Source organism: Raphanus sativus, chromosome 7, assembly GCF_000801105.2.
Source record: "Raphanus sativus cultivar WK10039 chromosome 7, ASM80110v3, whole genome shotgun sequence".
NCBI lineage: Eukaryota > Viridiplantae > Streptophyta > Magnoliopsida > Brassicales > Brassicaceae > Raphanus > Raphanus sativus.
In genome coordinates, this window is record NC_079517.1 from 6,552,239 (window position 1) to 6,567,954 (window position 15,716).

The window sequence follows — 15,716 nt, forward strand, 5'->3', positions numbered from 1 at the left end:
CAAATACCCGTTTAGGGTTTCTTATTAATGATGTGATGTTAATTTACAAACCCTTAGACCCATATTTATACAGCCTCAAAAAACCCGATTTCCTTTTCCCAATAGAAATAGTAACTTTCCTAAACCGAAAAGGCATACCGTACCGCGGGGGCCTACGGCCCCCGCACCCCCAGATGTCAACCTTGATAACGTCCGACCCACGAGTGCTGGGCATTTTACTGGTACAACAGAGATTTAAGACACACAGATGCAACAAACACCACCTTGACGAAAAATCTCTACAAAACTCCTTATCCCGTTTATCTTCTGGGGGAACCTCCATTGCTTCTTAGCATTGGCAAACACGGAGCAGATTCAAGCAATGCTTGAACTTCTCCGTTGTAACAGACTTGGTCAACATGTCAGCTGGATTCTCTGACGTATGCACCTTCTCCAATAAGACTTCTCCAGAAGCTGCTAACTCCCTTATCTTGTGAAACCTTATACGTATGTGCTTCGTCCTTCCATGATACACTTGATTCTTAGCCAAACATAACGCGCTTTGACTATCACAGTGTAGCTGAACACCTTCTTGATCAACACCCAACTCGGATACAAGTCCTTGTACCCATACTGCTTCCTTAGCTGCTTCTCCAAGTGCCATGTATTCAGCTTCAGTGGTTGACATCGCTACAATACCTTGTTGTACCGATCTCCAGCAAATAGGTGCTCCTGCAAGAGTAAATACATACCCCGTAGTTGACCTGCTATTATCAAGGTCTCCACCATAATCTGAATCCACGAACCCAATAACTGAATCCTGCACTTCTCCACCAAACATAAGCCCATAGTCACTTGTACCTCGCAAGTATCTTAGGATCCACTTCACAGCATCCCAATGTCTCCTCCCAGGATTCGACATGTACTTACTGACTTGACTAACTGCTTGTGCTAGATCCGGTCTTGTACACACCATTGCATACATCAAACAACCAACTGCGCTAGCATAAGGAACCTCCGCCATATCTTTGAGTTCTTCAGCAGACTTTGGACTTTGCTCTGCTGTAAGTATGAAGTGCTTCGCCAATGGTGTAGAGACTGGTTTTGAATTCGACATATCAAAACGTTCTAACACCTTCTCAATGTAGCTCTTCTGAGAAAGCCATAACCTCTTAGAGCTTCTATCCCTGCGAATCTCCATTCCAAGAATCTTCTTTGCAGCACCAAGATCCTTCATCTCAAACTCTCGTCCCAGTAACCCTTTCAAACGATCTATGTCATCCATATCGTTTGCAGCAATGAGCATATCATCAACATATAACAGCAGGAATATGGGAGAATGGTCAAGGGACTTGACATACACACAGCAATCGTACTCGCACCTTTGATAGCCTATTTTCATCATATATGAATCAAACCGTTTGTACCACTGCCTTGGAACCTGCTTCAAACCGTATAAAGACTTCTTCAATCTACACACCAGATGCTCTTCTCCAGGCTTAACCAAACCTTCAGGTTGCTCCATATATATTTCCTCCTCCAGCTCTCCATGAAGGAAGGCCGTTTTCACGTCCATCTGCTCAAGATGCAGATCCCAAACAGCTACCAAACCCAACACAGCTCGTATGGAAGTGTGTCGTACTACCGGCGAGAATATCTCGTCGTAGTCTATTCCTTTCTTCTGCGAGTACCCTTTTGCCACTACTCTGGACTTGAACTTCTTAGGTTCTTTCACAGACATCCCTTCCTTCTTCTTGTAGATCCATTTGCAGCCAATTGCTCTCTTCCCTTCAGGTAACTCCACAAGATCCCAAGTCTCGTTCTTATCAAGACTTACTGCCTCTTCCGTCATAGAACCAATCCATTCATCCCTCTCATTGCTATTAATAGCTTCATGATAGGTGGTAGGATCATCCATCTCGACCATAAGAGCATAGTTGACCATGTCTTCAAACCCGAACCTGACTGGAGCCTTTATTGCACGTTTTGGTCTTCTAGAAACCAAACTCTCCTCTGTTTCACGTTGAACCTCTTTCTGTGCCACTTCCACAGACCGCTCATCACTAACTTCATCTGGTTTAGCTGCACCAGACTCCTCCTGAGTAACTTCAGAATCCGTGATAGTCTCAATGGTCACAGGCACTCGGTCTGATATCGCCTGCTGCACCATATACTGCTCGTCAAAGACCACATCTCGACTAAACACCCTTTTCCTTGCCTCAGGATCCCATAACTTGAATCCTTTAACACCTTTCTCAAAGCCTAGAAAAATGCACTTCTTGGATTTCGAATCCAGCTTTGATCTTTCATCTCCCGCAACTAGCATGTAAGCTGGACATCCAAATATCCTCAAGTTTGATAGATCAATATCTACCCCAGTCCACACCTCTTCTGCGACCTTTCCTTCTAAGGAACTTCTTGGCGATCTATTGATGAGATAGACTGCCATGTTTACTGCTTCCGCCCAGAACTGCTTTGCTAACCCTGCATTCAACCTCAAACACCTTGCTTTCTCTGCAATCGAACGGTTCATTCTTTCAACGACACCGTTTTGCTGAGGTGTTTTACGCACTGTAAAGTGCCTCTGAATGCCATGCTCCGCACAAAACTTCTGGAACTTCCCGTCAGTATACTCTGTGCCATTATCCGATCTCAAGTACTTCACCTTTCTCTCCGTCTGATTTTCTACTTCAGCTTTCCAAACCTTGAAGTTTTCGAACACCTCAGATTTCTGCTTCATGAAGTACACCCAAACCTTCTTAGAGAAGTCATCGATGAATAAAACGAAGTATCTTGATCCTCCCATAGATTGCACCCGAGTTGGCCCCCACACATCAGTATGGACATAGTCAATAAGACCTTTTGTCGTGTGTTGGCCCGTCTTAAAAGATACCTTGGACTGTTTTCCCATCACACAGAACTTGCAAAACTCCATCTTGCAATCCTTCAACCCGTCCAGAAGACCCCTTCTCAAGAGCTCTTTCAAACCGTGTTCCCCAATGTGGCCCATACGCATATGCCACAAGGTTGTACACTCCGACTCAGAAACTGCAGCTGCAGCACCACCAACAACCACATTCCCTATCAACCAATATACGCTTCCAGCTGTCATCTGTCCCTTCATCACCATCATAGAACCTTTGAAAATCTTCAATACTTCATCATCATCTGATTTGTACTTGAAGCCGTTTCTATGTAGCAACCCCAGAGATATCAGATTCTTCTTCATGACTGGTATGTGTCTGACATCAGTTAATGTCCTGATAGTCCCATCATACATTCGAAACTTGACTTGTCCAATGCCCACAACACCACACGCCTTGTCATCCGCAAGTCGAACAGAGCCCATGTTTCCAGCCTTGTACGTTTCAAACCACTCCCTGTTAGGGGTCATGTGGAATGAAGCGCCTGTATCCATTATCCAGGTATCCGAGTGATCACCTGACGTAACAGCAAGCATATCTGAATCAGCTGATCCTTCCGAGTCTTCCACCTTCTGAACCATGTTTGCAGAGTTCGACGTCTCCTTCGAATTCTGCCCTTTGTCCGGACAGTCTCTCCTATAGTGGCCAGGCTTGCCACACCTATAGCAGACTACTTTCTTCCCGAACTTTGACTTTGACCTTTTCTTGCTAGTATCATCCTGCTGCTTCCCCCGCTGCCTTCCTCTATCCTGACTGACATACAGCCCGTCACCTTGAGAGTTGTCACCCACGCCTGTATTCTGCCTTCTCTCATGGTGAGAGAGTAGTGCTGCAGAAACTGTCTCCAGCTTTATGGTCGTTTTATCGACTGTTAGAGCTGTTAACAACGTCTCATATTGAGGAGGCAGAGAACACAGCAAGATCATGGCTTGATCTTCGTCCTCAATCTTCACATCCACACGAACCAGATCCCCGATGATTTGATTGAAGTTGTTGACGTGTGCAACCAGATCCCCGCTCTCAGACATCTTCAAACCGAACAACCTCTGCTTGAGGTATAGTTTGCTAGATAACGATTTTGACATATACATCTTTTCCAACTTATCCCACATCTCCTTACAAGTTGTGAGGTCCATCACCTGATGTGTTATGTCATCCGACAAACAGAGTCGAATCGTTGAGACGGCCTTATCCTGCATCTCTTCCCAATCATCCTGATCCATCGCTTCCGGTCTCGTCTCCAACAGAGACTTCTTCATCCCTTGCTGCGTAAGCAAGTCCTTAACACGCCGTTGCCACAGACCGAAATTTCCCTTCCCATCGAATCTTGGAACATCGAACTTAAGAGAACTTCCTCCGGTCATCCTTTAGGGTTCGCAACCTAAAGCTCTGATACCACTTGTTGAGAACAGCCTTCTTAGGTTAGAAGAAGAATAGAGAAGAAAACGTATTGAGGCAAATACCCGTTTAGGGTTTCTTATTAATGATGTGATGTTAATTTACAAACTCTTAGACCCATATTTATACAGCCTCAAAAAACCCGATTTCCTTTTTCCAATAGAAATAGTAACTTTCCTAAACCGAAATAGTAACTTTCCTAAACCGAAAATGTCAACCTTGACTACGTCCGACCCACGAGTGCTGGGCATTTTACTGGTACAACAGAGATTTAAGACACACAGATGCAACAACAACATATAACAACAAATGGTTGAGTTAATTTGGACCTCAAAAATGAATAATGTAAGATCTGTGATGTTGTTTTTCGACACTATTTAGAGTATTGCACGGCTCTCTTTTTCTGCTTACGATTGTGCATGTCCTACGCATGCAACAATACTAGGTGGAGGATATATCGCCCATCACTGTATTCATAAATTCTATATCTTAAATATTAACGATAGTTTTCTAGTTTTAATCTTAAAATCATTAGATATTCATATATTATATACTTAAATTAAATAGTATCAATATTTGTGTTGACCGTCAATGAACCTTTGATCTTGGTTATTTTGGCTGATTGGTAACTGCTTGTTCATGGTCATGTGACCGTTGTTAGCATAAGCAACTAATGAAACTTAATTTATCAATTTGGAGTTAGTCTGTATCCCTGTGGTTTCTCAGTCATATCCTTTGAAATTTTGTAACTTATAAAGCTTATAAAAGAATGACTTTTTTTTTGTCAACATAAAAGAATGACTAAACACAGAATTTGGAAATCTTATAGAAATGCATAATCATGCTCTATTTTCTTCTTGTGTAATGTGTAATCACCATTTGCACCTTTTTTAAGGTTAGGCTGAACTCATTTAGAAAACAAGCTACTATTTCACAACGTTAAGAATAAATATCGATTTTAGTACATGCCCAAACAAATTAATTCATGCAACATAAAAATATCAATTTATATATAAACAATTATCACTTAAAACATTAATATATACAGCTATATCAGAGATGAAACAAGAATAATTTTTCTAAATTAAGCATATTCATTAAACATATAAATTATACCTACAATTAATCCTAATTAAAGGAAAGTAGTCAGCATATATTTGTTATTTACAAACTATTCGATCTAACACAAACCAACAAGCTAATCCAGAAGGTATTATATTATTTATTTTCTCAAAAAGATATTATAATATTTATGTATTCAGGGTCAATAAATTAACGGCCAATTAGTAGTTTTTAAGTTTTTGTCACAAAAATAATTTTCAAAAAATAAAATGACCAAAATATTTTTTTTTTTTGAAAATTTTAATATTTTTTTTTTGTTTTTTGAAATTTGAAACATTATACCCAAACCCACATTTTAATTCTAAAACCTAAATATAAATTAGTTAACACAAATGATATAAATGCATATTCTACTCTTTAGTAATTTTTTTGTCATTTTTCATCTTTAAGTATTATTTTTGTGAAGATAAACTAAAAATGGGAAATTTCTCTAAATTAACTATGAGACAGACAATTAGGAATCAAAACACCGCACATGTGAGAAGATATTGCAAAATCCATCCCTAATACTCCGCAAAATATTGTTTTTTTTTGGTAAACCCCGCAAAATATTGTTCGTCGTATAATATACGCCAATTAGAAACCATGTGCTTGTCTCATAACTGTACTACACAATACATAACTCATCGTTTTATGCTAATCATCGTATTACTGAAATTACACCTTATAGTTAATCACATGCTCGCCCAAAATTGTTTAAGTGCATCACATCAAGAGGTGGTCCATCCCAGATGTAATTAGCAAAACCATTGGTGATCTCAAGCAACGGATGTAGGCATCAAATACTAACAAGGAATATCTGTACTAGCTAGAGATCATCCTTTTCCGATTAATTGTCAACGCCGAAATAATTAATGTTCGTTGTACATTTCAGCAAGCAACTCCATCATGATGATCAATACTGTTGATTTATAGATGTTTAATTTTGGATCTCGCTGGATTTAGTTGGGCAATTTACAAGAAACATGGCAGAAAGCTAATCGCACGGTCTACTGCATTACTGTCAATCTAAAGAAGCCCTTATGAAGTGATGACCTGATCTGGAATTTTGGGGTATAAATGTTTTTAAAGTGGAAAGTTTATTTTTATATAAAATTTTCAAAACGTCAAAATCCAATTTTATTTTGCTACTAGGGTCGGCCCGTCCTATGGACGGGATGTGAATAATAAAATAATTTTAACAGTTAAAGTATACATATAGAAACATTAGGATCTGGATATTGAAATTTTAGGTCTGTATATCCGGATTTGGACCAAGTATATATTTTTAAAATATTTAAATATAATTATATCTATATATATAATATAAATAACTTTTATTTAAATAAATAAGATCTATTTTTCATTAAATTTTAGTAACTTTCAATTTCTTTTTCTATTTTTTAAATAGGAAAAATAAATGGTTAATTAGTTAGTTATTAATTTAATTTAATTTGTTTTTAAAGGATCTGGATCCGGATATCCAAACGGTACACAAATAATTGTTTAAAGAACATTTTTAGAATTATCAGCTCCATTTATGATATATCCCTTGTGATATTAATGACCATCAAGACCCTGACAAGATTTAGTTTTTTCTTCCTTACTTTGGTCTCAATAAACTTCTATCACCAAACTTGCATTCTAAATACTTACGTTTGAAATGGTGACCTAAGGAGTCATTGGAACATTGGATTTCTATTCATTCCTTAGTATTTACATCATTTACTTGGAATCTTTTTTTATTTGTTATCTATAATTCTTTAAAATAAGAATTAAATAGATCATATCTATCGAAATATCTATATGTAGTCCCATCTATTTATTTGTTTAAATAAAATTTAATGCTGTAAAACATATCAAATTTAAATCTCTGAGCCCAAATCTTTTACTTTGGTTTCGAGATGTTTGTTTTCTTGGTTTTTGTTTGTCAACCTGTTTGTTTTCTTGTTCAAAGTGAAATATATTATGATATCATTATTAATTTTAATGCTTGGGTTACTGTGTTTCACAGCTTGTATTAGTGTATGGTCCATAACAAAAATATATTTTGTTTCTTACAGGATATGGATAGCTTTCAATCATCTTCTGATTCGTGAGATCAGCTATTTTAGGAACTTTATCTCAATCGAAGAGAAAAGAATGGTCCTAACATTATTGAAATCAAAAGAAGTTCCCTTTCCCAGTAAAATCTCGTATGTAGGAATTGTGTTGATCCACATGGGTATGCACACCCCAAATCTGGATTCTGTGATGACAGAATGCTTCTTGAGTTGTCCCACAAAGTTCCAGTATGTTTGCTTAGCTAAGCTAATCAGAGTGTCTTTGTCCTCCGTAGCTTCTTCCTGTCAAGTATTATGGTCGTTGCTGACGGGATAATGAATGTCATACATGGGAGACACTGGACCGAGACAATCTGTCAAAGGTAACCACAGATGAAACGTAAGACACGAAAAAAGATTTTATCAAAAGTTTAATCAATATATACACAGAGATGTAGGAACATCCCCTTCTCAATTGGAGAGATGAAATGTTTTCACTGCTTTTTGTATGTTTTGCGATTTCCCATATCTTGTTATTGATACTTTCGTTATCACCTGCAGATAGAGTAACATTTATGTTTTACACAAATCTGATTAGCATTGCAAAATGCTATACAATCATACAGAAAAAGAGAGAATCTTTACATACCTTGGAGGCTGTGTGAAATCTTTTATTGTACCACTTTTGCCTAGGATAAAACTCCATTCAGCAATGTTAGATGATCAGTGAGAACCCAAGCATACACCTTTCTTCTGTGAACCACCTTTTGAAAAAGACATAAATAAAAAAGAACAGGTGGTTATGGTTGATGATAATCAGACCCAATCAAAACTTGTGAACTTGTTACAATCCCAATCTAAACAGAGAACACACACAGAATCAAGAAAACATTAAGAAACAAACATCGAGTCAAAAACCTGCAATTCTTCTTAGATCAGAGACTTTGACGCATTGATGAAGTTTCTTCCTTCTCTTTGATCTCAAGTGAGGCTCCTCCTCCGATACTTGCTTCATCCCGGAAACAGAGATCTGGGAAGCGGCAATCGTTCATGTATGAGTGTCTCTGATTTTTGAGTAGAGAGGAGCGATGAATCTGTGGAAACCACAAAGACGAAGATGCCTATTTATAGGTTCAAAATCGCGACGAAACTGAAGAGGACGGATGTTGTGAAGTAAAGAAACGTAGTGGAGATGTGGGGGTCGACTTAACTGAGATTGAAAGGAAGGTTTAATACGGAAGCGGATGCGTTACAGATGTGGGGGTCTGAGTTTCGAGGAGACGAAGAGCCAAGGAGAAGAAGAAGAGTGAAGGTTGCAGCCGGGACCAACCATAAACGCATAGTCAGGTATTAGATGGGCCCCAAACAATACATGCAATAAGCCCAAAAACGCAAGCCGAGACGGAGCACAATAAAAACACACAGTTTCATTAAACATCACACGTGTCGAACGCTCAGAGCTCGAATTGTTACGCTGGCATCTGATGTGGAAGGCCTAGGAGAGATTCAAAGTCTATTTTATATAAATAGATGCGCAAGATCGGGCCTTGTCCGAGTTGAGGCAGGAGACTGAAACAAGCAACGATTAATGTGTGCATGCTCGGCTATACCAACGTTAGAGCATCAACAACCACAATAAACTAAAGAAAGTTCGTCAACCATAAATTTTAATACTTAAATGCACTAACTAATGAAAATACGAATAAGTCTTACTGAATCTCTCAAAAAACCTTGGAACAGCTCCTTTCCTTCTTGTTTTTAGTTTGAAATACTAATTGAGATATCATCCATCCAATGTGTATGCTAACATTCTATGGAGAACTGAAATCGATCTATGAACTTTTAGGAGCATAACCGAGTCAAAGAAGAAATGCAGAGTTGGAGGCATATTTAAAAATGAAATTATTTACAAGACAATTTTGAAGTCTCTGCTACTTGTAATCTTTCTTTCAAGACGATACTAAGGATACTAATAGAGCTGACTTAATTAGCTAAACAATGCAATGACCAGAGCTCGGTAATCAAATGGATCATGTAACTTCATTAATTAAATATAGGCCTAATTAAATATGTCAAGTGCAAAAAGAAAAAAATGTCTAAGTGCATCTCATAATAGCGCATGGAGTGGAGATATAAGTTGCTAAATCAAATAATCAATTAATAATAACGGATCATAATGTAAATAAACGAACTTTCGGCGTAGAGAACGTGAGAAAACAGAAGAACCTGAAAAGCCGAAAGTGACGGGAAAGCCACAAAAAATCTTATGTGCAAGAGAGAATCAATGAACTGAAAAAAAAAACTATAAATCCCAAAAAAGCCAATCTCCAGTTCCTGATCTCCCAAAATTCGCTTCTCTATTCGTTTGCCCCCACCAAATAAATTTTAGATTCTATTAATTTTAATTTGATTTTAATTTTTTTTTTTAGTTTTAGTTTCAGAACTTGAATATATACATCCTTCCTCATCATCGTATTGGAACAGAAAAAAAACCCTAATAAGAACGAAGCGACAGAAAAAGAAAGAAACAAATCTTTGGGAGCCTCCTCCTCTCTCTTTTGTTCTGGTGTTCCTCATCGAGTTAGAGCTAAGAGAAATTTTATTCGTTTTCCTCTTCAGGTAAATAATATACATACATATGTAAAACATTCTGAAATTTGTTTCTAGTTATCTTCTGAGAAAATTTAGATTTAATAGATCCTAATCTAATCTGAATTCTTTTTTTTTTGCCCTGAACATCGATCGTGCGTTAATAATATAGGTGGATCTGTTGAGTTTGCTGAAAACTTTTTAGGTAAAGTGAGCAAAATTGTATGAAAACTTATTATGGATTTGATGATGCTCTTGAGATTGATCTAATACTTATTATGGAGTATTTGGTTTTGGGTGTTCCCTCTAGGACTTCGTGCTGCAGATTCCAGGTACTTACACTAATGTTTTAGTTTTGCACTGAATCTGAGATAAAACAATTCCTTTTGAAAAGGACTGCTTTGGACTCTGTTTCTCTGTGTATGTGGGTCCCCTGTTTTGGTTGATGATAATATTCACTTTGTTTTTTTGTCACAAATATACTCATAGAAAATAAAAGTTCTAAATTTTTTATTCATTTCACAAACATGATTTATGATTCTAATGTAACATTTTAGCTTATTTCTTTTATCCATATTAATTAAGACAATTATTACTGAAACATATTATATTAAATTTGCTTTTAAAATTTGTGAAAATCCTAATACTTCTATTTTCCTGGAACAAATGGAGTCTATTTTATCTGGACATTATTACTAATGATTCAAATTGATTTTATTTCTCTTTACAAGCTTATTTTCTAGTTTTATGAATGTGATTACTATAGAAGGAGTTCTTGTCATTAATGGGTTTATTCCTTTATTTTTGAGGCAATCGAGTGATGTGTTTATTCCTTTATTTTTGATACAATTTAGTGATATCATTAATGCAGCTACGAGGAGAGAAGAAGATCTTATGAGACGTTCAATCTCTCATTAAAGAAAACGTTGCTGGTCTTTTTATTATTAGGCAGAGCAGATGGATGAAAACAACGCTGCAAAGTTAGGCGGAATCAGGCAGATCGTGAGACTAAAGGAGATTTTGCAGAAATGGCAAAATGCAACCATTGGCCCCAAGTCAGATATCGCTCCATTAGCAGCTGGAAAGCAAGCGGCGGCAATGATCTCACCGGTTATCAACAAGAGGCTATTTGCCGTCAAGAATTGTGACTCGGATGAGGAAAACTGCCAAAGCCCCGAGCCTCCCATTGATGTTCCCAAAGGGTATCTAGCGGTTTATGTTGGACCGGAGCTAAGGAGGTTTATCATACCAACAACTTATCTTAGCCACTCTTTGTTCAAGGTGTTGCTTGAGAAGGCAGAGGAAGAGTTTGGGTTTGATCAGAGTGGTGCACTCACCATCCCTTGCGAGGTCGAGACTTTCAAGTTCTTAATCAAATGCATGGAGAACAATCCTAAAGATTATCACCCTGAAGACACTCCCGGTAAGCCCCAAAGACCACTCTTACCTACAATGAACTAGTCACAACCCCACCGTAGCTAACCCGTTCAAGCTCATTGGACGGGGCCGAGCCTGTTAGGACTGTTATCCTATCTACCCCCTCCCATTACACATACAGGAGACATACAAATGTTTGATGAGGAATCAAGCAAAATACTGGTTGTTTTGGACAATGATATGATGATTGAGTTGCCAACGCTAATGGGTTTTGTCTTGTGTTTTGCAGCTGGGGATGATGCAGTAGCAGCAAATGAAGACTAAATAGAAATCAAGTGATGAACAACTCTTAAAACTCTTCTTTTGTTATTATGGTATTGTTATCCTTTATCATCATTTTAATCATATGGAATTGTTAGGGATCATTACTCTGGGGTGTAATTGTAAAATCAGATTATCTTTGTATTTTCCTGGTTCTTATTTTCTTCTCCATTATTTTTCAAGGAGGGATTTAAGTTTTCTTTTTAGATATATATATGTTAGATGTGAACAGATTTGGTGGACGAAATGTGATACGAGATTAAACATGAACACAACCTCTTGTACGAAAAAATATGCACACATCTGTTCTCCATTGTTATTATCGAAAATGTTTGTCAACCAGGTCGACTAGTGAATAATGCAGTAAATGGATTGTGGTCGATTTGACAAGAATTGGTCGGATTTTGTATGTTTTCTTATCTGAGGTGTATATGGATCATTGGATCACGATCAAAGATGAATATGTAGTCTATATGTGTTCAGTTTATAGTGATGGTTAGCGCAAAATGTGTTGCCACTCGATGATGCTTTTATGTGCTTGGGCATGTAAGGACAAATCATGTGTATGTTATTTTGAGGTTTTACATCATTTTGGAATTGTAGAGCACCTTATATATAGATTAATGGGAATGGATGAAATATTTGAATTGGGTTTACAACATGTAAGCAACAGAGTCTAAGAGAGATTATTAGAGGTCCGTGGAAGACTAGTTCTGATTCACATACCAAAGCAGGCATTCAACCATAGCAGTGTTAACCATTTCTGGTGGTTTTGCGATCCGATTTCTAGGAAATATATTTGTTTAATTTTCCGTTGAAGTCGATCGATCTTTGCTTTGTTTCAGCTTTAGGTTTTGATTCCCAGTGGTTTCTTGTGTCCTTTTTTTTAGTGTAAATGTTAAGTGGTTTCTTGTGTCTTTGAATTGTAATTTTAGTTTGGGAAAATTCCACAAAAATACCCGAACTAAATTTTATTAAGCTTTTTAATACCCAAAATTTTTCACTACCCAATTTAATACTCCAACTAATTATTTTGATTATTTTAATATCCAAACTTTTAAAATTGTGCCCACTTTAATACCCGAACTTTATTTATTTTAATAAAAATACTAATAAGTTTCAAATAAAATTTTTAAAAATCTCTAAAATTTACAAAATAAACTCAGAAAATTCTAAATTTTTTTGGTGTTTCAGAAACAAAAATAACGAAATAGTGTAAAATATTAAATTTTGTAATAAATTTTCTAAGTTTTAAATATTGTATTTAGTTTATTTTCTGAAATAAAAAACTAAATTTATTTTTATCATTCAAATTCATTTATTTTTAAAAAAATAATTTTTCCATGTTTTATCTACCTTCTTTTCTAAATCTTAAAATAAAACTAGATTTTTAATATATTTTTTCTTAGATTTTTGAAATTTTATTAAGTTTTGTTTGAAACTTATTAGTATTTTTATTTAAATAAATAAAGTTTGGGTATTAAAGTGGGTACAATGATAAAAGTTTGGGTATTAAAATGAGCAAAATAATTAGTTGGGGTATTAAATTGGGTAGTGAAAAAGTTTGGGTATTAAAAAGCTTAACAAAATTTAGTTCGGGTATTTTTATGGAATTTTTCCTTTTAGTTTTGTGTTCATATGGCTCTTTTGTGAGGGAAATAGAGTTCTTTTGGTAACTGTGAACTGTTTCGTCGGCTTCTGTCTCTTAAAATTTTAATACTCCTTCCGTTTTCGAATAAGTATCCCTTTGACATTTTTCACAGAAATATATGTAAGTTGTTATTAATTGTATATTTATAACCAGTAGTATTTGAGATAAATAATATTATTTATAAAATCAATGCAATTTGCAATTAATTTTCAGTTGAAAATAATTATAATTTGTAATTGCAACGTGATATTTTTTGTGTAATAAGAAAAATGTTAGAATGTAACATAAGGAGTAAAAACCCTAGAGAAGAATAAATGCTTTTATTTCTCTTTTTTGCTTTTTGTTTTACCAAAACAAAATGATCTTACATGAAATTTATGAAATTTTGTAAGAAACATTTTCATCTAGATATTGTCTGAGGTATATATTTTATCATTCATTAAATCTCTAGTTTTCGGGAATAAAATAGGTACATCAGTACACTTCAATGTAGAGACTTTAGACTATTTCAAACTTCAAAACTGACTCTAGACTCTTTCAAAGTTCAAAACTACTTGTTTATATACATCTATATAGCATTCGTTGTATATATTTATGTATATGCAAGTATATTTATCATACAATATTATTTATAAGAACATAAATTATAAAATATTTTTTTTAAAAATTATATGGACCAATCCATCTAAGAAAATGAATTACTTGATGAGGGTTTAAAATTTGTAAACCGTGATTGATCTTGTTCGCGCCAGCCACCAGCAAAGTCTGGTCAACCCATTTGACCGACTTAGTATACATTGACGTTGCAATCTTTTTTAGAAAAAAAATATAAAAATATTTTTATATTACAAACTGCAACTCAATGTTTACATATTGAAATATTTATTTATTGGTTGTTGTATCACTTAAATGAAGAAGAAATATTTTAAAAAAGACTGTGTAAAGTATAAAAGTATATAATATACAGACATAAATCATTAATCATATATATATTTGCACCTAAACTAATCGTAAGTTAATAAGCGTAGAACTCGACAAGTTCGTGGACCGACTCGGGGCGTGACTCATCGGCATCGGCGTTCTCGAGCATCCAAAGCAAATGCTCAAACAAGACAACCTCGCACGACACTGCGATCGCACCGTCCTCGCCGCCACATCCACCATCCACCGCCGCTAGCTCCTGAAAGAGCGGGTGGCTTACGACGTCGGAGCTCACGTAGTACGGACGACGTGTCCTTCCGACGTATACGGTGTGAAGGTCTCCTGAGGGAAATGCACTCACGGCGGAGGAACGAGCGTGATTGGTCGGAGCCGGTTGCTGGTTTGGTTTGGTGTTGAACGAGTTGAACTTCTTCAAAACAGACTTTAGCTTCATCAGTTTGTTACCTCCTTTCGCCATTTTCAATTAGGTTTGGAGAATCTGAAGTAGGAGTGAGTTTTCTGGTGAGTGGGAGAGAGATGTTGGTGTTGAAGAAAGAGGGGGAGTAGGGTTCTTATACTAAGTTGACAAGGGTAGGTTCGTAATTATTTATTGGTTTTTGTAATTTTTTTTTTTTTTGTTTTAGAAAACCAAAATTGATAAACCTCAGGTACCTGATCACAGCTGATTCGAATAGCAATCGAGTGTTATTCTATATATGTTTCCTATAATTGAAATTTATTAGAAAATTAATGATTATGAATGGGAAATATAAAGCGAGTGTCACATACGCAAAGAGTTGATTGATTTTCATAATCTTTCTTTTTCTTTTATCTAAGATTGACTTTCATAATCTAAATACATATAATTGCATACTCATATCACTTCCAACAGTTTTTGTTATTACAGCCAGCCATATACATCGTTTCTCCATGATGATTCTATTTTAAGTAATTTATTCTAACGTTTTAACTACATTCTGGTAAGGAGTAAGGACGTTCCGAGTGAATACACTGTTAGTTTGCATGAATATTGGTTTAAAAAGTTAATATGAAAGTATCTGAGCTGATGCCTAATTACTCTCTCAAGAAAAATAATACTGAAGATTAGTCTGTCCATAGGGTTAGACATTTTACATGTTAAATTTAATTAGTTTCGTTATTCATTTTGATTAATCCAAAAAAATCTAGATATCCATTAATCTTTGAACCAAAATAAATATTAAAATTAATATCCATTAAAAAAAGGAAAATTACAAATACTATTAGACTATTATTATTTAGTTATGTTATTTGATGATCACAAAATATCTGCGACAACAATTAATATACAATATACTGTCAAGTTCTGGTGAGTTTGAGTTTAAATATATGAAATTTTAATATGGAACAATTTGTTATATTGCACTTCCATCT

General features: G+C 35.7%; 2 protein-coding genes and 1 long non-coding RNA gene across 6 annotated transcripts; 1 reads left to right on the forward strand and 2 right to left on the reverse strand.

Annotated features, from left to right (window-relative positions):
• Positions 1–7,349: 7,349 nt before the first annotated feature.
• On the reverse strand, positions 7,350–8,822 carry LOC130497527 (uncharacterized). Its single transcript, XR_008936508.1, has 3 exons — positions 8,363–8,822; positions 8,094–8,208; positions 7,350–7,999 (listed from the first exon to the last, which is right to left on the reverse strand). It is a non-coding gene; the product is annotated as an uncharacterized LOC130497527 (long non-coding RNA).
• Positions 8,823–9,753: 931 nt separating this feature from the next.
• Positions 9,754–11,937, forward strand: LOC108816915 (protein SMALL AUXIN UP-REGULATED RNA 12-like). Of its 4 annotated transcripts, none has more exons than XM_018589476.2 (5): positions 9,757–10,063; positions 10,206–10,238; positions 10,344–10,365; positions 10,982–11,456; positions 11,700–11,937. In XM_018589476.2, the coding sequence occupies exons 4-5, from the start codon at positions 10,991–10,993 to the stop codon at positions 11,732–11,734; spliced, it is 501 nt and encodes a 166-aa protein (XP_018444978.2). In that variant the 5' UTR covers positions 9,757–10,063; positions 10,206–10,238; positions 10,344–10,365; positions 10,982–10,990; the 3' UTR covers positions 11,735–11,937. The 4 variants fall into 4 exon arrangements, with proteins under 4 accessions (XP_018444975.2, XP_018444978.2, XP_018444976.2 ...); XM_018589474.2 differs by having other exon boundaries at positions 9,760–10,063; positions 10,905–11,456; XM_018589473.2 differs by having other exon boundaries at positions 9,754–10,063; positions 10,206–10,365.
• Positions 11,938–14,209: 2,272 nt separating this feature from the next.
• On the reverse strand, positions 14,210–14,859 carry LOC108834332 (auxin-responsive protein SAUR76). Its single transcript, XM_018607673.2, has one exon. It carries the CDS (start codon positions 14,779–14,781, stop codon positions 14,398–14,400), a length of 384 nt encoding a protein of 127 aa, XP_018463175.1. The 5' UTR covers positions 14,782–14,859; the 3' UTR covers positions 14,210–14,397.
• Positions 14,860–15,716: the final 857 nt, after the last annotated feature.